At 33.8% G+C, this 27695-nt stretch overlaps 1 protein-coding gene across 1 annotated transcript; it reads right to left on the reverse strand.

Moving 5' to 3' along the window:
* Window positions 1–10303: 10303 nt before the first annotated feature.
* Window positions 10304–14233, reverse strand: LOC122589401 (wall-associated receptor kinase 2-like). Its single transcript, XM_043761694.1, has 3 exons — window positions 13199–14233; window positions 11814–11978; window positions 10304–11698 (listed from the first exon to the last, which is right to left on the reverse strand). The coding sequence occupies exons 1-3, from the start codon at window positions 14163–14165 to the stop codon at window positions 10473–10475; spliced, it is 2358 nt and encodes a 785-aa protein (XP_043617629.1). The 5' UTR covers window positions 14166–14233; the 3' UTR covers window positions 10304–10472.
* Between the last annotated feature and the right edge of the window lie 13462 nt (window positions 14234–27695).

Genomic DNA, 27695 nt, shown 5'->3' on the forward strand with positions numbered 1-27695 from the left:
CTTTCAAGTGATCCATAGTTTTTTCCTATCACTGGTTGTCTTTTGTAATCAACTATTGGATCAAAAAACTGCGATCCGTCCGGCGTTTGGAATGTTCGAGTAACATTTGTTTTAGGTGTTTCTTTTAGCACAGGAACTGTACGAGAATATACAGGTCAGAAATAAGTGCATTCAATGCGAAATCATATTTGATTTTACACTGATAGTCTTAAAAAGAAAATTATACCTTAAAACGTAAAACTTGAACAAAATCATATATGATTTTGTGTAAAATCATTTTTGATTTTCAATAGTTTATTTTGTATATGTTTTTCATAATCTACGTGTAAAATCAAATATGATTACAGGAATAACATCACGCGTAACTAAAACGTCAATACAAAATCATATTTGATTGTACTAATAAAAGTTACAAAACAAAAATATATAGAAACTACATACAAAATCATATATGATTTTACATATACAGATAATTAATGAAATATGATTCTGAACAAAAAGTTTATCTATAACAGATAATTTACGAAATCATATTTGATTCAGTACAAGAAATCACACAAACATATACAGTTATACTGCACAAAATCAAATTTGATCCTAAACTTAAAACTATACAAACACATGTGCTTTGAAACATGAATAATCATATTTGATTCTACTACATACATTTAGTTAAGTTCTTCATAAATAATCCTAATAAATGTTAAAAAATTCATGATAAAATTTAAAATAAAGAAGAAAATAGATTAAAATTACCGGAAAACGTCTTTGAAATATCTGCATAATTTTCTACTTCCGAAATTATCTCTCTTTCATCAACTTAATTGGATGTTGATGTTGACGGAGCTTTGGCCAGAAATCCAGTTGGATTGATTGAATCCACTGAATTCGATGAAGATGATGACGGAGCTTTGGCCGGAGATTGAGTTACAATATTAGGATCGATCGATTCCATTGAATTCGCTAAATATGTTGCCGGTGTTGTTGCTGGAGCTTTCACAGGAAATATTGATTGATTTTTTGTTATTTTGATCGGAGAATTTTGGAAAGGAAGGAAGTGTTTTTAATGAAGCAACTTTTGATCGTGTTTTATACGTTTTTGGGAGAAAGAAGAAAATTATAATTTGTCAAATTACCTTTCTACCCCTCCGTGTTGTTTTTTTTAATAACAGCCGTTGATCGCTTTTGATCCAAGGGCTGAGATGCATCCCTTTGGTTTCACCACTTTTTGTAGTTTCAGGTGAGTACAACTCTATAATAATAATATACATATACATAAACAAGAAAGTAAACTTACGAGCCTTGATTTTAAAGAAGTTAAGTCCTATCTAAACACTATAATATATTCGTATGATGATGATGATGATAATATGTAAAATACATTATTATTATTATTATTATTATTATTATATTTACTTTTAACTTATCTTAAAATTTTTTTTAATATGTTTAAAAAACTTATTAACCAATTACAACGGTTGATTTATTTAAGTTGACTTTTATTTTTATAATTTAACTCTAATTAATAATTTTTTTTTATTTTCCACTTTCAATTTACACTATTTATTTATATTTTTTAACTAATAATTCCAATAATAATAGCTAATATATATTCAATAGAATAATAGTATGTTTGATCTTATATATCTCAAAAAAAATTTAAGTATATTTTTACATTTTAACTTATAAGTATATTTTTTGTTTTATAAGCTAATTTTTATATTGATAATGTTGTAAAACCTGTGTATTTGATACGGGTCTAAAATCTAGTAATCTAATCTAATCTAATATATAAATAAAAGAAGATTTTGCTTACGTCGTTATTTATAAAAAGAAACTTAGTTGACATTGTTAGAAAATTTCTTATATTTTTTTTTTCTTTTTTACTTAAAAGATTTATGACATCATTTATTGGTTAATTTTTTTATTTTTTAATTTCTTCATTGATATACAAGAAATTGGATATATCTAATAATATATGTATTATTCACAAATCTTAATTATAGTACGTTTTACCTCATATATAATTTTTTTGTTAAATGTTCAAAAAAATAAAAATAAATTCATATTCACTAATTCAACATAAAATACGTTAAAGTTTTAAAAAGTAGCCAAGTAATTTCAATATTAAAATATTTTAATGTTAAGATTTATAAGATGTATAATATTTATTATGTACATTAGAGTGATAAATCGATAACTTAAAAAGTAAAAAATTTATGAGTTTGCTATATTATAAATATTTAATGAGTTACATGTTATTTTTAGTTATATATATCTTTTATTATTGTATTACATGACATATTACAAAAATTCCAATATATCAAAATAATTTTTTTTAGTTGTCCGCGTAATACGCGGGTAGTATAATATAATCATTTAAATGATTTTTAATTGATAGTTAATATGTAAATTAAGGAAAAGATGAAAACTTTAATGATAAAAAATAACTAAGTTAACAGTAAGATACAGATAACTTTTATTATTATTTAAATAATATACATGACAATAGTTGTTTTAAAATAGATATAATTTGATAGTAAGTTTAAAATTTGTTACCAAAACTCAATTAAACGGATCTTTTATGTACACTACGTGATAAAATTTGATTAATAGACCAAAATTAATGACATGACTATTTATAAATGGCATAAAAATAAAACAATTAACACAAAAATAACAATTAATTAAAAATCAAAGTTGTCAATCTTTTATAAATATACCAACTAAAAAAAATATTATCCTTTCTAAGTTATACAAAGAGAAACTTTTCTTATATTATACTATGTATTGATTTAAAAACAAGTTATTTGCATTCGATGAATTGGCTCACCTCTTTTCCATTTCCCGCACTGGCAAATTTTCATTGAAAAACAAGAGGGGAAAATGGGCGCCATAAAGTTTCTAACAATCCCTCCAAATAAATTCCAACTAATTATTTTCATACAAAGTTAAAATGTCTCATGATTTTGATGCTCCCTTCAATCATCGACTTGGGATATCACAAACACGACCTATCTCACTTATCCAAAATTTCGGACTGTATCATACTATCATCCACATCTTTATACATGTATCCGTTTCAACATTTACAACTATAAGGAATCTGTTGTATTAGATTATGGTTATTTGTGTTGCTGTCTTACTAATTTTCAGAGATGAAAAATACATTGGAAACGCCTATGGTATGTCCCTTTGTTCTTGCATAGCTGCTTCACAATTTCACAAATTTTAAATCATTGCATCTGCAAAATTCACCTTTCATATGTATAAGCTCTGGTGGCAAATTGTTAGATACTTAGGTTACAATTGAGTTAAAAATTTGGGATAACAAAATTCGCAATTTTTAATTGATTGGGATTTGCTCATTACCACGTTTTAGCATCCGGTTAACAATCTTCTTGTTAAAAAATTGATTTTTTTTTTAGTGAATTCTCCATGAAATCCCTTTGTTTAGTGAATCCGAAGTTCCTTCACTGGAAACCCAATTGATGATGCTATAGATGCAACCCAATTTGGGCAAACAACTGGAAACGTCTCGCAGGCTATACAATCGGGTTCGGGAAATCTGTAGGAGGTGAAAATCTGACCACGACGCCGTTACACCGACTCCAGGAAATCTGCGTTGCGCTGTCTTAGAAACCAAACCCCTTTGAATAATATTTCACTCAAATATGGATCTGTAGTTGCAACATGAATTGATAATAGATAGTTATAACAGGAGGTGGAACAGATCATTTTAAGGTCCAAAGACATGATTAATTGAATTTTAAAATTAGAGATCCTGAGATAGATAGATGAAACAGAGCATTTTAAGGAAAAGATGAACCTATATTTGGTGGGGAAAGGGGAATTACTAGAGAGAGCATTGGGCATGAACATTTTCTCAATTGATATCCTTGTGCCCTTGTCGCATTTCCACATCTCTGATGGTCGATGGAATAAGTTATGTATTTAAGTAATTTAACAATAAGATTTAGTTACCACTAAATCTTCCTTCAATACCCTTTATTGTACATTAAAGTATTTTAACTAAAATTTAGGGCCCATTTGTTTTCAAGAGTATATTACCCGGATGAATGTATAAGTAATGTCTTTATGTATTAAGTAAAAATATGTAATTATATTAAGTAAAAAAAATCATGAAATTTTACTTAATTATTAAGCTCTTAACTATTAAGTTTATTTATACTCTATTATTAAACAAATTATCATTCTTTCTTTTCAACTCTCTGCCTTTAAAATACCCAAAATACCCTTAATTTCTAACACATTCTTAATTCACACTCTATTCATCCAAAATATCCCTAAAATATTTTACACTCGTATTTATCAAAACTATCTATTTCTTTGATTCATTAATTTAAATTTTTCCACCTAGAATCTCTATAATATTTTTAATAAAGTTATTTACAAAAGAAATATCCTTAACCATAAAATAACTACATTACCATTTACATAAATTACCTTTAGATTCATAACCCCACCGTTACCACCACCGCCACTAGCATTACCCGTTGCCGCCACCGTCGCTGCATTCCACGGGTACCCATCTCGTGCAATAAGAAACAGATTATAGGCGACTTTCAACATGCTCGACCCATTTGAATGTGAATATATCTTTAGTTGATAGATTATATCCAGCTAAATGTAATTGTAAGTCGTCGCAATGTGCGGACACCCATTTAGTTAAATAAGAAGTAAAGAATGTGTAATGCTAAGTATATTCTCTTCGTTTAAGAGGTTTATTTGGGACCGACTTTCTGTCACATATAAATTTTCCCCCAAAACCTTTTTTTAACAATAAATAATAGTTATCTTATACTACCTAAATAATAATAGTAGTACTGTACTAAATTACATTATGTCAAAATTTGAACTTTGATCTCAACTCAAAAAGACAATATCTACTATCAAGTGCTAAACTACTATTAAGAGTTTAGTTAGGATTAAAATCCGGTCATTAACAAATATTCCTACAAACCTTTTTATTGTTCAAATATTTATGTAACTCAAAGTTAGTCTTAAATATAGATTTAATTGGGACTAAAGTTCCTACAAACCTTTTGTTTTCTGTATTTATTTTATTGCTTTATCCATTTTTTTTTATAAAAAATTGTTTGCTTTATAAATTTGTGTTCTTGCACAAAATAAATAAGTTTAATTATGATTGTGGTATTGTTTCTAAATAAAAATATATTTTACATGACAATTTTTTTCGCCAAACAAATCTATAATGGACTGGTTAACAGATAACCGGTTGTTCATTCAACTTAAGTAAAGTAAGGTAATGTAACCATGTCAATAATACCAATAAGAAACGTTATCGTGATAATTATTTACCTAGTAATAAAGAAAACAGTGCATTTAAAACATTAGTTTATAACCAACCAATAACAATTGTTATCGCGATAATCATAGTAGCCCGGCGCGTGGCTGCAACTTACCTAATTATAAAGAAAACAGGGCATTTGACCGGGTGACTAAGTAAACTAAAAATATTTTTACTCAAAACAAAAGTTTATTATGAAATGAGCATAATGTTAAAATAAAGTCTTAAATTTTATACATTTTTTGATAAAATATATATAGAGTCGGTTTGATATATATTAAGATTGTCGATACATGACCTTACACAAATTTCGACTTAAAACCGATTGGGTTGTGAATCTCGACCTAGTAACCCGCCAACTTAATTTTATTGGGTCGGGATCGGGTTAACCTTTTGGGTTAATTAGTCAATCCGTCAACCCAAAAATATTTAAGTTCATAAAATGTTTTTTAATATATGTATTCACCAACTCATTTAACCTAACAACCAACAACTCATTTGACTTGAAATCTAGCCGTCAATCCATATGACTTGAGATCAACCCATTTAATAAGCTAGCGTATCAGCCTATTAACCCATGTGAATATGTTATTATTGTATAAGCTAATGCTAATGATTTATAATTTTCGACACTTTAAAATATAATTAACATGCTAATGCGTTTTAGCATGGCATAAGCTAATACACAATTATAAAAATATATTCATTTTTGACCTTTATTGTAACGCGCTTAAATATTTACGGGATTATGGCACTGGAGTATAACCAATTATGACTCAATGATTATGTAATGTAGTGACCTTTCAAATTGGCAATCTGATGTAAGTACCTTTCATTTTTGTTCTTTTAATATATCGGTTGACCTGTTGTACCGGTAGCCGGTAACAATGTTAGTTTTACTTTGGGATTATGGCACTAAAGTGTAACCAACTATGACTGAATGGTTATGTTATGTAGTGATCTTTAAAACTGGCTATATGATGTAAGCATTTTTGTACTTTTCATATACCGGTTGACATGTTGTACGGTCATGGTTACGGTTGTGAGTTATGAACTCCGACAAAATGGATGGTCAATGGTGGATGGTCTTAGACTCTGACAAGGTTGTAGTAGGTGGTATCGGTCTCATTTTTTCTTCCATTCAAGAGGTGCGGTCATCTCTTCACCGTCTCCAAGTCCGGACACATGCCACCGCTGATTGCCACCAATAAAATAAACAAATGTCAGTCGCCACCCAGAAAACCACCGTCGTCATTCTCTGTCAAAATCCCCCCTTTTACCCCATTGTAAACCAAAGTTGTTGGATCTTGATTGTGGTGGGGATGGGATGGTCGGATCATTATGGTTAACGATGATGGGGTGATCATAACACAATCCGATTTGGGGATTAGGGTTTTAATATGATTATTATTGAATCGTGTTCTGAAATCAATAAATGTATATATACATCTATTTATATCTAGTGTTGATTTGTGTTCGGGATTGAAGTTAAACATTTGGTTACAATTTCACATTTGCTCTCCGAAAAAATTGTTGGTACCAAAGATAGTGCCGGCAATTAGTCGGAGAAGATGACTAGAGTATAAAGTCATCAGAGTAACCCAGTAGGATACATCGAGTGAACAAAACAGAGAGGTTCTTACATCAATTTTAACACTTTCGTAGGTTATTACATTACATGACCATTCACTCATAGATGGTTACACTCCGGTGCCTTAATCCAAATTCTTTCTTACATCCAACGTGACATTACCGGTTACAAATAGGATGTTACCCGGTAGGATATATTAAAAGAACAAAAATGGAAGTTACTTACATCAGATAGCCAATTTGAAAGGTCACTACATTACATAACCATTGAGTCATAATTGGTTACATTCCGGTAACATAATCCCAATATTTATACATCTCTGTTTAAATTTTAAGTTTCAAGATTTACATCCTAAAATGTCCCTTCTATCTATTCTATATTTACCTAAAATAACTATAATACCATTTATTTCTACTCAAATCTCAACCACTCATTTTTTTTTCCACTCATGCAGAAATCATTTTATTCCCCTAATTAATTCAAAATCTTTTTTCTCAAAAACCGTACGTCGATAAATTATAAAAATTATATGGTTGTTCTTAAAATTTCATACTCTTTCATTAGACGGGTCATTTGATGTACTTTCGACGAATTTTTAAATCCAAGGGCAGAGTCCATACGACTAAAGACGGAACCCGTCAAGTAGATCACCGTCATCGCCGCCACCACCTAATCATCAACACCCCGCCATCACCTTGATCAACGCCGCAACGTAAGGGTACCTTTCTCTCGATAAAAAAAAAAAGAGTTTGTGTATAATACTATTGTATCCATGTTATCATTTATCAATAGGCTGGAAGCTTACAAGCCATTTAAAACTCTTTATCAAGCTTATAGTTATCAAAAATCTATATATCTATACTATATTATAAAAATAATAGTTTCTTATTTATGGAAATGTTGAAATTTGTGTAATATTTACACATAACACCCTTAAAATGTTTTTATCTACACTACTCACTTAACATTAATAATTAAATTACACTATCAATAATTTATTGTTCAAAATATCTCCATTAACCTTTTATATCAATAACTTACACCACTCGACACCGCCTCTTCCACCTACATTCGCCCCCACTACCACACTGTTGCCGCGATGACTACTGCCGTATCGCGCGGGTACCATGCTAATATATTTTAAATTAAATAGAAAGTTTACCAATTTACCATATCCATCTGTTTAAAATTTAAATTTCAATATTTACTTCCTCAAATTGTCACTTCTATCTATTCTATATTTAACTAAAATAACTATAATATTTTTTATCTCTCCTAAAGTCTCAACCAATCATTTTGTTCTCTCTCCTCCATAAATCATTTTATTCTTATAATTTATTCAAAGTCATTTATCTCAAAAATCATACATCGATAAATTGTAAAAATTGTATGGCTGTTCTTAAAATTTCACGCTATTTCATAAGAGAGGTCATTGATATACTTTCGACGAATTTTAAATCCGAGGGCGGAGCCCGTCAGGTAGATTACCCCATCACCACCGCCACCGCCATTACCTCCACCACCACCCCGCTATCACCTCCATCGACGCCGTAACGCGCAGGTAACTTGCTCTCGTACCATATAATATAGTCAAAGTTGAATTTTAATTTAAATGGTTGATATTTTTTTAAGTTTTTTTTTTATGTATTTCAATGGTTTATATTAAAAGATAAGTTTTATTTTTTTCTCTTTGTAGTGGTAGCCATATATATATATATATATGTATATAGGAGATAGATCAAATAAGAAGGTTTGTTAAGGAGAGAAGGGAGAGAAGGTTATATTAACCAATCAGAGTGTGACACGTCGTTTTTAAAAAAAAATTGCGCGGTGACATTTTTGTAAATATATCAAACTTTTGGTCAGCCTGGGTTCTGGGTCAGCTTGGGTTCTGGGTCAGTTTGGGTGGTCAGCTTGGTCAGCCCAGGTTTTGGGTCAGTTTGGTTGGTCAGCTTGGTCAACCCCAAGCTAACCCAACCCAACCCCAACCTGACCGAACCTGACCCAGAACCCAAGCTGATTAAACCTGACACAGACCCGAAGCTGACCCAACGTGACCCAAGCTGACCCAAAACCCATAATCTACATTTGTGTAGATTATGTGTAAATTGTGTCAAGCTAACCCAACCCCAAGGTGACCCAACCTGACCAGACCCCAAGCTGACCCAGAACCCAAGTTGATGCAACCTGACACAGACCCGAAGCTGACCCAACGTGGCCCAAGCTGACCCAAAACCCATAATCTACATTTGTGTAGATTATGTGTAAATTGTGCCAAGCTAACCCAACCCCAAGTTGACCCAACATGACCAGACCGCAAGCTGACCCAACCTGACCTAAGCTGACCTAACCCAGAACCTAAGCTGACTCAAAACCCATAATCTACATTTGTGTAGATTAATCTACATTTGTGTAGATTATGTGTAAATTGTGTCAAGCTAACCCAACCCTAAGCTGACCCAACCTGACCCAAGTTGATCCAACCCAGAACCCAAGCTGACCCAACCCAGAACCCAAGTTGACCCAAAACCCATAATCTACATTTGTGTAGATTGTGTGTCAAGCTGACCCAACCCTGACCCAGACCCCAAACTAACCCAACCCCAAGCTGACCTAACCTGACCTGACCCCAAGCTGACCCAAAACCCATAATCTACATTTGTGTAGATTATGTGTAAATTGTGTCAAGCTGACCCAACCCTAAGCTGACCCAACCTGACCAGACCCCAAACTGACCTGACCCAGGCCCCAAGCTGACCCAACCATGACCAATGATGACCCAGACCCCAAATTGACCCAACCCCAAGCTGACCCAAGCTGGCCTAAACCTAACATGACCCCAAGCTGACCCAGACAAACTGACCCAGACCCAAGCTGACTGATCAAACTGAACCAAACAAAACTGATCTAACTCAAGCTGACCCAACCCAAGTTGACCCAACCCACTGAGATCCCAAGCTGACCAAGCTTCACAAAACTTTCATTTATTTACAAAATTGCCACCGCGCTTTTTTTTAAATTTTGCCACATGTCGCGTTCTGATTAGCTAATAGGACCTTCTCTCCCTTCTTTCCTTAAGACACCTTTTTCCAGGATCCTCACCATATATATATATATATATATATATTGACTTTCCTTATTTTGAGAACAATATTCTTTTGCAAGAACTATGTGAACTCTCAAATTATGTTTTGGATCACATTTTTTTTGTTTATTTACATGTGAAATAATATTAAAAAAAATATGTTGTAAAATAAATTTTTTTAAAAAACCTTCAAAATACGCTTTTGTAAACTTGTTAATGAATATGTTTACGTTTTCTCGTTCATATGATTAAACGGGTATATATGCAACATATAATTTAGTAGTTCTCAAGATTCTTGAAAAAAAAAATAGGTTCTCAAAATAAAGGTTTTCGTCCTTAATTAATGTTTACCGTAAATACACGTCATAACTAAGATAGGAATCTTATACCGAATGAGTAACTTCTTCCTCGATCTAGTTGCGGTAGCAAATTAATAGAAAGCTATATTCGTTCTTAATTAATGTTTACCGGGCACTTTTTAATTGGAGCATCATGTCTTGCATCTCACTAGTAATGGAACTATCTCCAAAAGTATCACTACTCTTAGGCATTAGCGGAATAGTATAAAAGTCGGTTGGTTCCATTTCAATCATAAGACTGCTTGTTTCATTGTAATTGTCTTCACTAACCCAATTAGTATGCGTTCCCAACTTCCTCAATCTGTCAAGCTCCATAGTCACTTCTTTCATGTTTGGTCTATTCACACCTACTTGATTAAGACACCTACAAACGAGGCCGCTTGTTGCTTGAAGTTGCTCATCACTTGCCTCCTTTACCACACCACGTTCAACAATATCAAGTAATGTATTTTCCTTGACTGCCTTTACGAAATATGTAGCAAGATTTCTCTCTTTTAGACATCTTTCAATGCTAAGGGGTTGTTGCCCTGTTAGTAGTTCCGCAAGAACCACACCAAAGCTATAGACATCGCTTTTATCGGTTAATTCACCTGAATGGAAATATTCAGGATCCAAGTATCCGAACGTTCCTTGAACTAGAGTAACGACTTCATCATGACCTAAGGGAACTAGCCTTGAAGCACCAAAGTCTGCAATTTTTGCGGTGTAATTTTCGTCCAACAAGATGTTAGTGGACTTAACATCTCTATGTATGATGGACATTCTAGCATCTGTGTGAAGATAAGCAAGGGCACCAGCTGATTCATGTGCTATCCTTAGACGATCATCCCATGACAATCTTCTTGTGCCGTTTGTTCTATTATGAATATGGCGATGAAGTGTATCATTTGGTACATATTCATAAGCTAACAACGGGATGTCAGCTTCCAAACAAAATCCTATAAGCTGCACCACGTTTGTGTGATTAATCTGTGTGAGAATTACCATTTCATTTATAAATTCCTCCCTTTGTCCTTGATCCACTCTTTGAGATTTCTTGATTGCGACTAAACGCTTATCGCTTAGAGTTCCCTTGTACACGGTACCATTGCCTCCCCTACCAAGAACCCTACTTTCTGAAAAATTGTCAGTGGCGTCTTCTAATTCTTCGATACGAAAAATGTTGACGGAACCAACACCGATACCACCCTTAGTTTTTAGTTTCTCTTTCAATAGCGCGCCCCCATTTTGGTCATAATACCTTTCTCTTAGTTTTACTAGCTTTCTTTTCCTACTCATGAAGAACAACAACAATAATCCAATCACTATTGCAGGTAATGCAAGTCCAATACCTACATGAAGAACAACAACAATAATTATGTAGAATTAGTGTATTCATAAATCTTACATGCTATAGTATACGGTCAAAGCTCAGAATAATGGTAAAAAGAAAAATCTTAAGAGTACCTAGTTTGAATAAGAGAGTTTGAACGAATGGTTTGTGTTTACATCCATTTGGAACCTTTGGATCGCCAAAATATCCTTTTTTACAGCTGCATGTGTAGTTTCCGGGAGTATTCTTACAAACTCCATAACACGAATGTTTCTCAAGTTCTTCACACTCATCGATATCTACAAATAAAGGAAATGTAAGCGAATCATTAATACAAGTAAATAAGTCATCGTTCTTCCATTAATAATGCAAATCAATAGCCAATACATAATACAATAGGTTCATGACGCGTTGAACGGTTTTCCCCGGGTCGTACGTGGAACTAACGTTCCTTGGTTACGTCCAGCTGGGTTGGGCCTGGTTGCGGTAGCCTGTAGTCTCGGGTTACTCCAGAGTCCAGACAGAGTTCGGGGTAAAAAGTGTTTAATTGGTCATTAAAAAATACTGGCCTTTTTTAAGTGTTTTGGTTTCAATTTCTAAGTTATTTTTTTTTTTTTTATTAACTTTTGGCATAAGTATTTTTATATGCATTATATGATAGTAGATGGAATTTATATAATCAAAATGGGACATATTGAATTATCTAAATCAATATTTCCTAATTAACTACAGCAATTCGCCTAATGCGCACACGAGGAATATGTACACCATTACTCGTATTAATTAGTCTAAACCTATCACTTGTGACGTCTCAAGAAATGCCGTTCATAAGTTATTGCATTAAAAATATGTTATCAAACTATTCTCTTCTACTTTTAAACCTTTTACGAGTTTACTGTCTCGCGAGTTCGGCAATTTGACCTATTTGTGACTTTTGCGAGTTTTGGACCATTTCCGAGTTTCGACTAAAGACCATGCCTGATGAGTTTCGACTAAAGACCATGCCTGACGAGTTTCGGCCATCTTGAACTTTTTGCGAGTTTGACTAGATCTCAATGTGAGTTTTGACCGTTGGCCACATTTTGCGAGTTTGACTGTTGACCACGTCCAAATATTTTTATGGCCAAACCATGGGTACTATTGGAGAAACTTTATCAATAAATATGATAAAACTAATCAAATGCTTTAATTTTGTTTTGTAGTATTCATGTTTGCCCTTGTTGCCAGAAGTTAATTTGGTGCTTAATGCAGCCATGTTCCTTTTTTTTTTTCTTAATATAATAAATATTTTAAAACTTAATGTATCCGGTCAAATTTCATGTTCTACTTCTCTTGACTTAAAAAAAAAAAACCATTAATTACTTATTTTTAACTTAATACATATAGACACTTAATACATTCAATACTTAATGAATAATAAAAAAACGGCCTACTTTTGTAAAATGAACACTAGCTAGCTAGAATGGGGGGAAGCGTAACATGGTAGTTTACTAGTAGTTTAGATGGTATGTACGCGTACCTTGACAGCCAGGAGATAGATAAGGGTTTCCTTGAAAGCCTTCATTACATTGGCAGCGGTACCCACCGGATTTCCTAACAGAGTCAACACATGTGCTATTTGATTGGCAGGCATACCCATCTGTTGCGTTGGCTTCAGCGCAACCGACACTACCAATAGCCCAATCGAGCACTACCGGGACATTATCTGAAATGTTTTTGGGGTAGGAAGGATCAGATAAATACGATGCACTACCATTATACTTGAATGTGTTCTCCTCGCCAACAAATGCATGTGTACAACGTTCTGAATCAGTCTGATTAACACCTGACAAGTTATTGACCTGAGTAAAGTAGTAGCTAATGTCTTGGGGTATGGACGATCGACAGCAACCATTCCCTGAACACTCGTCACTTGAAATATTCACCGAGGTAGCATTTGGACAAAACACCATACAGCCAGTAGACACAGATGCTTCATTAGACTTTGTTCTTGAGGTCAGCCAAGCATAATCGTTGCAGCCTATCACTGTGAACTTATTTACTTTTGAAAAAGTGTAGGGCCAGTTGTTGAAATTATAGGAGATCGAATTCCCGGAGGAATTTGAACTTGTTGTCCCATCTGGATAATAGCATCTGCTAGCAACCAGATTGGATGTCCGAAGTGTAGAATCAGATATCAGTTTGATCCAGACGTTCTTGCCAGTTTCTGTAAAAAAAGCCTTAGGCGGGTCATAAGAAGTGTTGCAATAGATGTCAAAGCCTTTATCTATAGAACAATTTGAGTTATGGCCGATGCCAAACGGGTAGGGAACAATTAAGTCACCGCATGTGGTATTGCAGCCCGGCTTTGCTATTGGAAAGTTGCCAGTACCGTTAATTAGGTTGTATGTTTCAGGGATAGAAATAATAGGATTAGTTTTGGTTTCAGAAGCTGTAAAAGATAGCATTACAAGTATCCCAAGTACTGTTAGAATTAGAATTTTCATGGTTTTCCGTATTTATATTTATGTAGCAAGTATGAGATCGTATTGTTTTGTGAAATTTTTGTTCGAGTTTAAGCACAAGATAAGAAATATATATTTAAATTTTGTGGTCCAAGAAAATTCTTTCATCATATCCTACTTTCAAACTAATGATCCTACTTTTATGGCAAACTCACGAAAAGTCGTCGTAGTTTACTTTCAAAATAGTCTTCCATATATAATATCTTCGCATTTACTTTCATTTTTTATTTTTTATTTTATCAAACTAATGATCCATTTATTATTATATATATATATATATATATATATTACTAGTAGGTTTATTCAATTGGGTCGGATCAGTGGTTGGAGCTCATGCCTCTAGAAACAGAGGTCATAGGTTCAATCCTCATGCCCAGCAAGGCTGACGGTCCTTTTCTACCTATGGTAGAACCTGAAAGCAGCCTTTCTACCTTTGGTAGGGGTAAGGCTGTCTACATATCAACCTCCCTCATACACCGTCGAAGACGGTATTGGGACCCAAAACCCGTGGAAGACGACATTGGGAGTTACTTTGATGCGTAACAAGTTTAAAATTAATTTATTTGTTTCAATTTGATTAAAAAGTTAGTGAATAAAACACTATAAATGAAATTGATTTATTTGTTTCAGTTGGATTAAAAAGTATTAATAATCCCCGGATAGCTCATTAAGCACAAATATATCAATCCAATCGACGGTAGTTATAATTTTGAGGTCTAGTAACCAACGAAAAATAAGTCTTACATCTAATTTTCAAAGTTATTCTCTATTGGTGTAACTTTGGAGGCATACAGATTATGAAATAAAAGAGTGATTTTGAAGTGATGAGAAAACATATATTGATATGTCTTGAAGATCGAAAATATATAAATTAAGGTGCTTTGTAATTCCAATGTAATTTATAGATGTTTGGGAGAGTTGCAATCTAACCCAAATATATTTATATTATATATCATACAAAAAGATTGAATAAAACTCCTCTTTATTTTGCGTTAGCAAAAATACGTCCATACATAAATTAATTACATAAGGTCTAACATATGTTTTGTTATAAATTTATGGAATCAAATATGGAATGGTAGTATCATATCTAGCTCGCATAAAATGAGTCATAAGGGCTAACAAACTTTTTAAACACTCATGTTTTTGAGTTACTCCTTTTAAAATCTAGTTACCTTCTATAGAAAAGGCACGAAAAATAACATACTTCAACAAGAAAAAAAGAAAGAAAGAAACTGCTCAGTGCATCCTTCCACGGGTTTTTGAGTCCCAATACCTCGACGGTGTATGAGGGAGGTTAAGATGTAGGCACACCTTACCCCTACCTAAGTAGAGAGGCTGCTTCCATATTCTACCTAAATGGTAGAATATGCCCTTCAACTTTGCATGGGATGATGATTGAACCCATGACCTCTGTATTCAAAGGCCATAATGTTTACCCTTGATTCAACCATGTTGCTTTAGAAGCCATATATAAAATATACCTCTGCCCAATCTCATGCCTTAAAATGTTAAAGGCATGAAAGTATACCAATTATCACATTAGTCAATTTTTTCTAATTGAGTCATACTTTGGAAATTTACTTAACACTTAAATACCTCGCCATATATGACTTCTTCGAATCATGGTAGTCTTTCAATTTTATTCTCAATATGATCTAAAACCCCTATTTTATTAATAAACATCGTATGACTATTTCATAAAAAAGAAGAAAATAACAAAGATCAAAATGATTAAGCATGATAACATCCGATATGTAAAAACATAGAGTAATGAGGTAGGAACATGTATAAAGATAAGATCATACCTCAAATAAAATAAATCCATGGGAATGCGAACGATTGTGAATGACTGCAAGTCTGCAATATAGAAGAAAAAAATATACCCAACTTCATATAAAATTGAACTATTATACGGCGATATGTTAACATAGATAGAAAACACAACAAATAAAACACATCTTTTGTTTAGAAGATCCAAGAGAAGAAGCTTACCGGAGATAGTGCATGTATAACGGCGGTGTTTTTTGTGGCCATGTAAATCAACTTTTAGAAAACAATAAAATATGACACGGATGATTTTCACAGCATTTAGATGAAAAAAATATAATAATCATGCACATCAATCTTTAGCTAGGTGAACCAAAAATTTACGTATATTCAATTGAATTAGTAATTAATGATTTGATAGTATTTGTATAAAATAGGGTTTAGTATTTAGGGGTGTAAGTAACTTTTACACATTTTCTATTGTGTGAATGTAACTTTCATTTAGTTCATTGTATGTAAGTAACCTGCTAGACTAAACGATTAATGTAAAATTGTATACGTGGCAAACCATATGAACTGCCACGTAGAAGTTTTTGATTGATCAACGTAAAAGTTTTATATTAAACATTCAATTTAGCGGGGTTAGTAACATACAATAAACCAAATGAAAGTTACATTCACACAATAGAAAAAGTGTACAAGTTACTTACACACCCAGATAGCTAACCTTATAAAATATCTTTGCCAAAATAAAATTAAATGCAAACGATCTAGCTTTCTATATACGGTTTTTATTTTGATCTGAGATTTTTTCAAAACATTTTTGTGTGGCTATCTAATTTTATTATTATTATCATTAATGATATATATATAATAAAAAAGATAAAATAGGTATTGCCGGAAATTTTGAATAAAATTTGTACTTTAATGTTTGGTTATGTGTTATTTTGTTGATGTAAACTACTATATATTCAACCATTGAGATCTGAATGACATGATTTTGTTATTGATTTTAGAAATTTTTTATTGATTTTAGAAATTGAAAAATTGATAATTATGGTTTTTCATATCTTTGGTGAAGATGGAGATGAGTTAGGAGGGTCATGTAAGCACTCTTTTCCAAGTCAGCAGTCATGTTGATCAAAAATGAGAGTCAACAGCGTCACATAGACATTTTAACAAGGTTATTGTGACATCCGTCAAATTTTCACTTTATTAATTTAACCTAATTATATGCAATTAGAGTTCGATTATATTAATTAGGGCATTTAAGGCTAAGACAGGGCATGATTAAGTATATGAGTATGTGATAAGCTTTCTTATTTGATTGTGTGATTAATCGAACTACTATTGAACTATCTTAACAAGTTTAAAAACCTTGATGATGATCAACTAGAAAATAAAAAGTTCAAATCCCCCGAAAATTCGTAAAACGCTTATTTTTCGCATAAACTTTTCTCGTATGAACTTAAGACTTGGGGAAACATAATTTCTAGTATTTCTACACTCGATTATGATTTTTAATTCATAAAATAGCACACTCGAAAAATCGGAAAATCTAAATAATTAAAGTGAATAGTAAGAAGGTTTAAAAACTAGTTACTTACTAGATATTTGTTTTACCATAGCTTTTGAACACATCACTCTTTTTCTTTTACCACCACCACTTTTCTACCGCATCACCACCCTAGTAAAAAGTTGATGAATCACCTCCCCTAGCCCCTACACCCACGGTCAAAACCACCACCATTTTACCTTTCATTTGCAAATTCTTTTATTATAAATAGTATGCTTCATCCTTCATTCCAATTTGCTAATTCACAACATCAAAACTTCATCTTCTTAAATCCCTATCATTCCAAGATCCATACTTGTTCATGTTCAAGCATATCTCTCACAACCTTTCATCATCCCAAGCTTTCGATTCAACCAAAGTTGTCTTGATTTCATTGGTTTCGAATTGAAGTTGTAAACACGAAGTTGTTATCGGGAATTCTCAGAAGATCATCAAAAAGTCTAGTTATAATGGCCAATTGGAGTTAGGATTTATTCATATTTTTCAAGTAAACAAGTCCAAGCTAGATTCAATTTTCTCAAGATCTTCTTCGGAGCTCATTCTTATATCGTTACTTTGATCATAGAACTTTTAATTCTCCGAACTTGTAAGTGTTTTTATAAAACCTTACTATACATTTCTATTTGATTTTAGAACCTTAAGTTATCTATTAAAATGCTTGTCAACTTATTTATACTCATTTTAATACATACTTACATTTAAATACGTTGAATATCTTTTTTACGCATAATAAATTGTTGGTACTTTTATAGAATTGAAGTACATGATATTTACACTTATATAAATCTCCTTATGTACTTCCAATGAAGTATAAATGAATATTTATATAATCGCTATTCACCATCTGTGAATTGTTTTCGTTTTCTCGAATTGTCGGATTTATGGATAGAATATATCCTTGATAGCCTCTTAACCATACTATATTTCTAAATGTGATTGCCATTGACCTTGGGCATCTTTAGGGTATACCAACGGAGCGGAGGGTAGTTCGCAAACGGTTTGCTTTCGCATTCTAAACGCAACTTGGTTCACCGTCGAGATACTACATGACCCATGTCAACCCTAACACAACTTGAACTATAATATTGGTTTTTCTTGCCATTTAAGGTATCTCTTCATCTTATGATTAATACATTTTGTATTAATTATAGTCCTACTATTTAAAGTATCTCTTCGTTATATGTATATAAATATATACACACTCGTATTGGTCTTCGAATATATTTCATATCAATTCAAAGAAATACTTTTAAATGTCTTCTTATTCTCATTCATATCTTAAGCTAATTGATAGCATATAAATTGTATTTTTAACAAAAACTTATGAAAGATTTTTATAAAGATAAAATGAGAAATCATTTATAAATATTTTAAAAATAAAGATTTTTAAAATAACCCAAAGTTTCTTACGTTGACAAGCGTATTGATAAATAAAATTATATATAAATTAAGTTTAAACCAAGCCTATCAATCAAATCATATTTCTATTAGGATAAATTGCTCGTTCATCATCATCGTCATCCTCAACCTTTTTACGTTACTAATCAATCACTGATCTAAGGTGAGTTTCATAGATCCTTATTTACTATTTTAGGGACTGAGAATACACAACTGTTTTGTTTTTATGGACACAATTGCGTAAAATGATCCATGCTTATATTTTTATTACAATGCTCTGGCTCGAAATCCCCTATATGGAACTTGGACCGATTAAAATTTACAACACGAATATTATAAATAGTACTATTGGGTTGACACCCCTATCCAGGTTAGTCGCACTAACACTTGTAATGGATAATTAATATTCGAAATATATCGTGATTGTATAGAGCATTTTAGCATCACAAGAGGGGTATTAGTATTATATATACGTGAATCGTATGATGTTAAGGTATTCGGTTTCCAAGGTATAAGCATGTGATAAATATTATTGGTTTGAATAACCATGTTATCTTGATATTCGTAATGCATGCGATATCTTATATAAATCTTGTGATCCAAAGGTAAATTCTTATTATAAAAACTGTGAACTCACCAACTTTATGTTGACGTAATTTAAATGTGTATTCTCAGGTACTTGAGCTATTTGATGCATATACGTGATGCATGCTTTTGGAGTCACAACATATATTAGGAGAAAACATTTTGAGATGTCTTTAGCTTGTTAATATTCTCATGTTTTTAAAGAATCTCATTTGTACTTGTTGTATGCTCATTTCCATATTTTGTAAGAACAAATGGTTATTATTAATGAAAGTTTCTAAAACGTCTAATTATAGATGTCGTTTATTAAAATTTGTGTTGTGATTTCCTTTATTGTTCACTCCTTCCATTTCCGCAAAATAAAATATTTTGGGGGTGTGACAGATTGGTATCAGAGCCACAGGTTATAGTGAATTAGGGTGCATTAGTGGGCTTAATATATATGAATTATTAGGCTGCATTAATAAACTTAGTCTATAACAGTTTTGTGACAATGTGCTCATACATGCTTAGAATATACATTTTCATGCCTTAGTTTAGAAAAGCCTTAGTTCAATCATGCCTTAGATTTCTCATGCCTTAGTATTTTTGTAAATACAGAAATGGCTGATAATCACTATGATTCAGACTCTGATGATAGCATCAACCAAGTAGTCCCTTATTTGGATATCAGTTCAGATAGTGATAATGAAATGGAAAACCCTCAAGATGAAATAAGTGATCTAGAAGATGCACCACTAGTTGATGATGAAACACCTCCTAAATCACTGATTTTGTTTGACCCTTATGTCAATCCAAATAATATTAGGGAATGGACAATGGATATGGGATGGCCTTCATTCGAGCAACCACCATTTGAGCCAAGGGATTTTCCCATAACTCGTGAACCACCTCATCACACCGTACCTATTCTAGTGGAAGGACTCCACGAGCTAGAAAGTAAGTTGGAAGCTGTTCAATATGAAATGCAAAGCCTAGCAAGTCAAAGGAGTGAATCTATTACTAGAGAAAGTGTTAGAAATGTGAGGGAAGATTTTGATAGATTCACCGATTTATACAACCATAATGCTGCCATCCTAGATCATCTAGACGAAGACCATCAAGGCTTGGTCCAACATCTAAAAGAAAATAATGTGATCAACACCAGCAATGAGAAATCATTAGCTACTAGGATGCAAGAGATGGAGAAGATAATAGCCAGCCTCAAAGCTCAGTTGCCCTCCACTTCTGGAAACAAGAGAAACCGAGCTACAACACCCTAAGAAAAGATGTTGAAGGAAGAGCAAGTTATTAGAAGCCTATATATATATAGTAGGAAATATATGTAAAAGATGTATTAGAATCACATATTAGGAAATACATATATTAGGATGACGTAATTTAAGTTCAAGAGTAGGCTAACTCTTCAGAAAGATACGGTTCTCTAAATTTTGATGCACTAGAGAACTCGTATATGTTAGATCAATGTACTATGTAAATTTTTCTAAATATAATGCATGAGTACTTGGTTATATAAATGTGTTATATACTTGCAAGTCTTTGCTTTATTTTAAGAATTCTATTATTTTGGAATTTACTTGGTTAAGTATTATTTAAGTTACGATTTTAGTATATTTCTAACAAACTTACTAACTCCAAACATTTTCTTTATCTAAGAAAATGGCGCCTCCTAAGAACGCGACTCTACTAAGAAGATCACCCCGAGCTAACCCCGATCCAACAAAAAGAAAGTCGAAACCTGCTAAGAAAAACAAACCTGAACCAGCCAAGAAAGTAACTCAACCTAAGACGGCTAAGAAAACAAGGCCAATTGTTGAGCCGGAGAGTTCTAGTGATGAAGAGGAAGAAGAAATCATCCCCATGACACAAAGTGAAATCGACAAACTAGTCGCCGAACAAGTTAAAGACATCATAGCGGATGAAGCAAGTAAAAACTCTGGAAAGAAAGAAATTGCTAGTCAGACGAAAGGAAAGGGTATAGTTGCAAGTAAGACTAGTCAACAAGCAGGAGGAAATTTTAATGGGTTTATTCCATAAAAAGGTAACCTATTTATACGAAATTCCTATTAAAGGTAACCTATTTTGTTTTCGTCTATTTAAAGGATCCTATTTTCAAAAATTCCTAATAAAGGGTATATTGTTAGTTTTTGGTAGACGGAGCTCGTTAAGTGCCACGTCACCGATGTCACGTCATCAGTTTTGATGACGCGGCACTTGACTTTGACCGACTCATATATATATATCGAAACTAGGCCGGTCAAAGTCAAGTGCCGCGTCATCAAAACTGATGACGTGACATCGGTGACGTAGCACTTAACGAGCTCCATCTGTCAAAAACTAACGATATACCCTTTATTAGGAATTTTTTGAAAATAAGATCCTTTAAATAGACGAAAACAAAATAGGTTACCTTTAATAGGAATTTCATGTAAATAGGTTACCTTTTTATGAAATTTTCCCAATTCTAATAGGGTCGGTCTATACAAGGATTTCCTGAAATGCAAACCAACCTTCTTCCATGGTACTGAAGGGGCGGTAGGCCTATTACAATGGTTCGAGAAGACTGAGTCAGTTTTTCGATTAAGTGAGACTCCTGATGGAAATCGAGTCAAATATGCCACCAATACTCTTCTGAGTGGTGCTCTTACTTGGTGGAATGTATATGCTGATGTTGTAGGAATCGATGATGCTAATACAACTCCTTGGGACGAAGTTAAGGAAATGATGAGGGAAGAATATTGTCCGAGGAATGAGATTCAGAATTTAGAAATGGAGTTTTGGAGTTTGACGGTGAAAGGAAACAACATTGCTGCCTATACTAGGCGTTTTCACGAATTGTCGGTATTATGCCCTACAATGGTTAAGCTATTGTACAAACAAGTTGAGCGATACCTTTGGGGACTTCCTCAGTCTATCCAAGGGAATGTGATGGCATCAAAACCCGTTACGCTTTCAAATGTTGTTCGTTTAACTCATGAGCTCATGGATCAAGCAATTCGTCACGGAGCAGTAATCAAGACTGCGGAAGTTAGGAACTTTGATAATAAGAGAAAATGGGATGGGAACCAAAGAAGAAACTTTACTCCTCGACCGTTCAGGAAGCCTGATAACATAAGAGCCTACAACGCGGGCCCGAGCAATAACATGCCAAACAAGGGAAACTCGCCAGTTTGTGGCCAGTGCAAGCGTAATCATCAAGGACCTTGCAAGTACTGTGAAAAGTGAAAAAGGTATGGCCATCTTACAAGAGATTGTAAGACTACCCCACCTACTAATATCAGAACCGCACCTAGAGGTTGTTACCATTGCGGAGATAAGGGGCACTAGAGGCCAAATTGCCCAAAGCTGAATGTCATGAATGTCCAACCAGCTCGTGGGAGAGCATTTGTTATCACACTAGAACAAGCTCGGAATGACACTAACCTCGTTACGGGTACGTTCCTTATCAACAACTTCTATGCATCTGTTCTATTTGATACTGGTGCTGAAAAATGATTTGTATCTGAAGACTTCACCCCGTCACTTAATACAATTCCCGATAAATTAGATGCTAAGTATACAGTAGAGTTAGCTAACGGAAAACTCATGTCTACCGACAAAATATTTCAAGAATGTACTATAAACTTAGCCGATCGTCCTTTTCCAATAGACTTAATGCCTGTAAAATTAGGAAGCTTTGACATAGTCATCGGTATGGATTGGTTGTCGAAACATCATGCCAAAATCTTGTGCCGCGATAAGGCAATCCGAATTCCTCTCCCGAATGGAGAAGTGATTATCATACAAGGAGAGAAAAGTGGCACACCACTAAACATCATATCGTGTATGAAAGCTCGGAAGTGCTTGAAGAAAGGATACTTTTCTATCCTAGCACACGTGAAAGAAAAGAATTCAGATGAGAAACGATTAGAAGAGGTGCCGGTAGTCAAAGAATTTCCCGACGTATTTCCAGAAGAATTACCAGGACTCCCACCATCTAGACAAGTAGAGTTTCATGTTGATTTAACACCTGGAGCGAAACCAATAGCTCGAGCACCTTATCATTTAGCCCCGTTAGAAATGCTTGAATTATCTAATCAACTACAAGAACTGTTAAATAAAGGTTTCATTAGACCAAGTTTCTCACCTTGGGGAGCTCCGGTCTTATTCGTTAAGAAAAAGGATGGATCCTTTAGAATGTGTATCGATTATCGTGAGTTGAACAAACTGACGATTAAGAATAGATACCCCCTTCCAAGAATTGATGATTTATTCGATCAACTTCAAGGTTCTAAGTTCTATTCAAAAATAGACTTATGATCTGGTTATCATCAACTGAAGGTGAAGGAAGAAGACATACCTATAACAGCTTTCAGAACTCGTTATAGCCACTACGAATTTCTAGTGATGCCATTTGGCTTAACAAATGCACCATCTATTTTCATAGATCTGATGAACCGCGTATGCAAACCATACTTGGATCAATTCGTCCTTGTATTCATCGATGACATTCTCATCTACTCGAAAAGCAAGGAGGAACACGAGCAAGATTTGAGGAAAATCTTAGAACTGCTCAAGAAGGAGCAACTGTATGCCAAATTCTCAAAATGTGATTTCTGGATTGAGAAAGTACAGTTCTTAGGTCACGTAGTTACCAGCAAGGGTATTCACGTGGATCCTGCAAAGATAGAAGCTGTTGAAAAATGGGAAGCACCCAAGACACCATCAGAAATCCGTCAATTTTTAGGTCTTGCTGGCTATTACCGACGATTCATCGAAGGTTTCTGTAAAATAGCTCATCCATTAACATCCTTAACTCAGAAGGACAAGAAATTCTTATGGACTGAGAAACAAGAAGAAGCATTTCAAGTGTTGAAGAAGATGCTTTGTAGTGCACCGATTCTTGCATTACCAGAAGGTAACGATGATTTTGTCGTATATTGTGACGCCTCCTATCAAGGGTTAGGTTGTGTTTTAATGCAATGACAAAAGGTCATCGCTTACGCATCACGACAGTTGAAAATACATGTTAAGAATTACACAACTCATGACTTGGAATTAGGAGCCGTGGTATTTTCCTTAAAGATGTGGAGACATTACTTGTATGGTACAAAGTGTACAGTTTTCACTGATCACAAAAGCCTCCAACACATCTTCGATCAGAAAGAGTTAAACATGAGGCAGCGGCGTTGGGTAGAATTATTAAATGACTATGACTGTGAAATTCGTTACCACCCAGGAAAAGCAAACATAGTTGCTGACGCTCTCAGCAGAAAAGAGAGAATCAAACCTTTAAGAGTTCGAGCAATGAACATCATGATTCAGACAAATCTCACCTCTCAAATTCACGATGCTCAACAAGAAGCAATCAAGAAAGAACATGAAAAGGTAGAATCCTTACGAGGAATGGACAAGAACTTTGAAATCAAGGAAAATGGAACTAGATATTTTATGGATCGGATATGGGTACCTCGTTATGGAAATTTTAGAGATTTAGTGATGAATGAAGCACATAAAACTAGGTACTCTATACATCCAGGATCCGATAAAATGTACCACGGTTTAAAGGAATTATATTGGTGGCCAAACATGAAAGCAGATATCGCTACCTATGTCAGCAAGTGTTTGACATGTTCTAAGGTAAAAGCTGAATATCAAAAACCCTCAGGATTGTTACAACAACCAGAAATAGCCCAATGGAAATGGGAGGGAATAACAATGGATTTCATCACCAAACTACCCAAGACGACTAATGGTCATGACATGATTTGGGTGATAGTCGATCGTCTCACCAAATCAGCACATTTTCTGCCAATGAAGGAAACTGACAAAATGGAGAAATTAACTCAGTTGTACTTGAAAGAAGTTGTCTCAAGGCACGGAGTACCACTTTCTATCATCTCCGATCGTGACGGTAGATTCATATCAGACTTTTGGAAGTCACTGCAGAAAGCACTTGGTACTCGTTTATATATGAGCACCGCATACCACCCTCAGACCGATGGTCAAAGTGAACGAACCATCCAAACCTTGGAAGATCTGCTACAAGCATGTACTATAGATTTTGGAAATGGTTGGGATATGTAACAACCGTCTTAGAAATGTTCTTAATAAGTTCTTTGAAACGTACTTTCGCCACTAGAACGGCTAGACAGTTCAAATTATCTAAATTCTTGACGTACTTTAGACCTAAATTATGTGGTTATATGAAGGTCAATTTGATCTTAAATCTTGATTTATATGACGAGTTCATGACTAAGTACAATGAAATACTAAAGTTCGGTTCATAAACGTTCATGTTCATAAAAGTTCTAGACCAAAATGTTTGCAAATGGTCCTTGTATTTATTGAGTTCATTTTATATGGGAAAGGTATATAAAGAAAAGGATGAGAAACCTAGAGAGAGGAACAACCATATTTCATCTCCTTCTTCTTTCTTCTTTCTCACTCTAGAAACACATAGTGCAACCACATTTTCACACACAAAATTCATCTTTTGATTTTGGATTGTTAGACCAAAATCATTTGTACTTTTAGCATCCTTGTGATAATCAAAACATATTTCTAGAATCAAATCTCAGGTAACAACAACAATTTATGAGTTTTTGATCAAATTAAAAGTGTACTTTTTCAAGTTCATGTTGTTGATGATTTGGTCCAATTTTGATTGAAAATCATGTTAATAGTTAATGGGTTTGTGTCTAAATGTGTTTAATAACATTTGTGTGAACAAATTTGGGTCATAACATGCTTTAATCTACAAAACCCATTTTTGAAAGAAAAGGAAAACTTGTTCTTGATGTGCTACGCCTTGTTCATGTTATAGATGGTCTTGAAATCGTTAAAAATGTTATTGGTTAGTGTTATTGTGCATATATGTACTAGTTCTAAGTTCTAACAAGTCCCGGAATCGATCTAGATCTTCATGGTATGAAATTGTCCTTGTTCAGCTCGTTAGGTGTATAAAACGGTCTTGAATGGGACGATCTTGGTCCTCAAGATCCTCCTAGGCAGCTTGCTTGGTACCTCGTACTTGTTCGTTCGATCTTGTGTGGTGTTGTGATGTTGTTGGTACGTTTAATGGGTAACTGATCCTTTTGATCGGTTTTGCTCAAACACTTGTTCTTGAAATGATCTTGTACTTGTTCATTGTCCTTGGATACCTAGGACGATCTTGCCTTGGGTACCTAGGACGATCCTGAGCTAACCATTGGGACGATCTTGATGGCTTGTCCTATAGAATGATCTTAAGCCATCAACCCTTGAAACGATCCTAGCTTGTAAACTAAAACGATCTTGAGCCATGAAAATGAAACGATCTTGAACCAGGGAACTTAAAACGATCTTACACCTTAGTACCTAGGACGATCTTGTGCATTGTCAGCTAGGACGATCCTGGCTAGAGTCCTGTAGGACGATCTTGAACCCTAGTCAGCTAGGACGATCTTGCATGTCCAGAGGGACGATCTTGGAGCTCAAAACCCTAGGACGACTTTATGCATTCAAAAGACAACATGTACTTGTTCTATAACATACCACACTTGATCCTTAATCATCAATCCAGTTCATAACATCATTATCATTCGATTAAACACATCAAAGGCTACATACTAACATCAAAGCTAGTTCATGAGTCGACCTAAAACAACGTACAAAGTGCAAACCCTAATTGAGTACATTTAAGACATGTCCTATCTTGATTACTAAAGTACAAGTTCTATGAGCAACTAAATCGAGTTCTTAAGGCTAAAGTTCATTATTAAAGACATGTTCAACTCACTAACACGATAAGTACTTATGTGTGAGTTCAAAGACATTCAGTTCAAGTCCAGTTCCTGTACTTAAAGTTCAATTAAACTCTTTTGAGTCAAAACGTTCAAAGATTTTCAAAGGACCAAATCATCAGTTCATCAAGGACATTTCAGTGATTAGTTAATCACAAGAACTAATATACGTACTTATTTATGATCCATGACATGTACATAGGCTTTCATTAAGACGTGCTTGGATTGTGATAGATATAACTTATCTATCCCTGTACTTGTTCTCTGTGCTTGTACCAGACCACAGTGAGTTCACTAATCCTTCTTTCGTACATTTTGTTCAAGTTCTTTATCAGGGACTGAAAAGCATGGAAACTATTTTGTACTAGTACTTATGTTCTTGAACTATCTTACGTACTATATTATGATCTTGAACTACTT

This window comes from Erigeron canadensis, chromosome 2 (genome assembly GCF_010389155.1).
Source record: "Erigeron canadensis isolate Cc75 chromosome 2, C_canadensis_v1, whole genome shotgun sequence".
Taxonomy (NCBI): Eukaryota; Viridiplantae; Streptophyta; class Magnoliopsida; order Asterales; family Asteraceae; genus Erigeron; species Erigeron canadensis.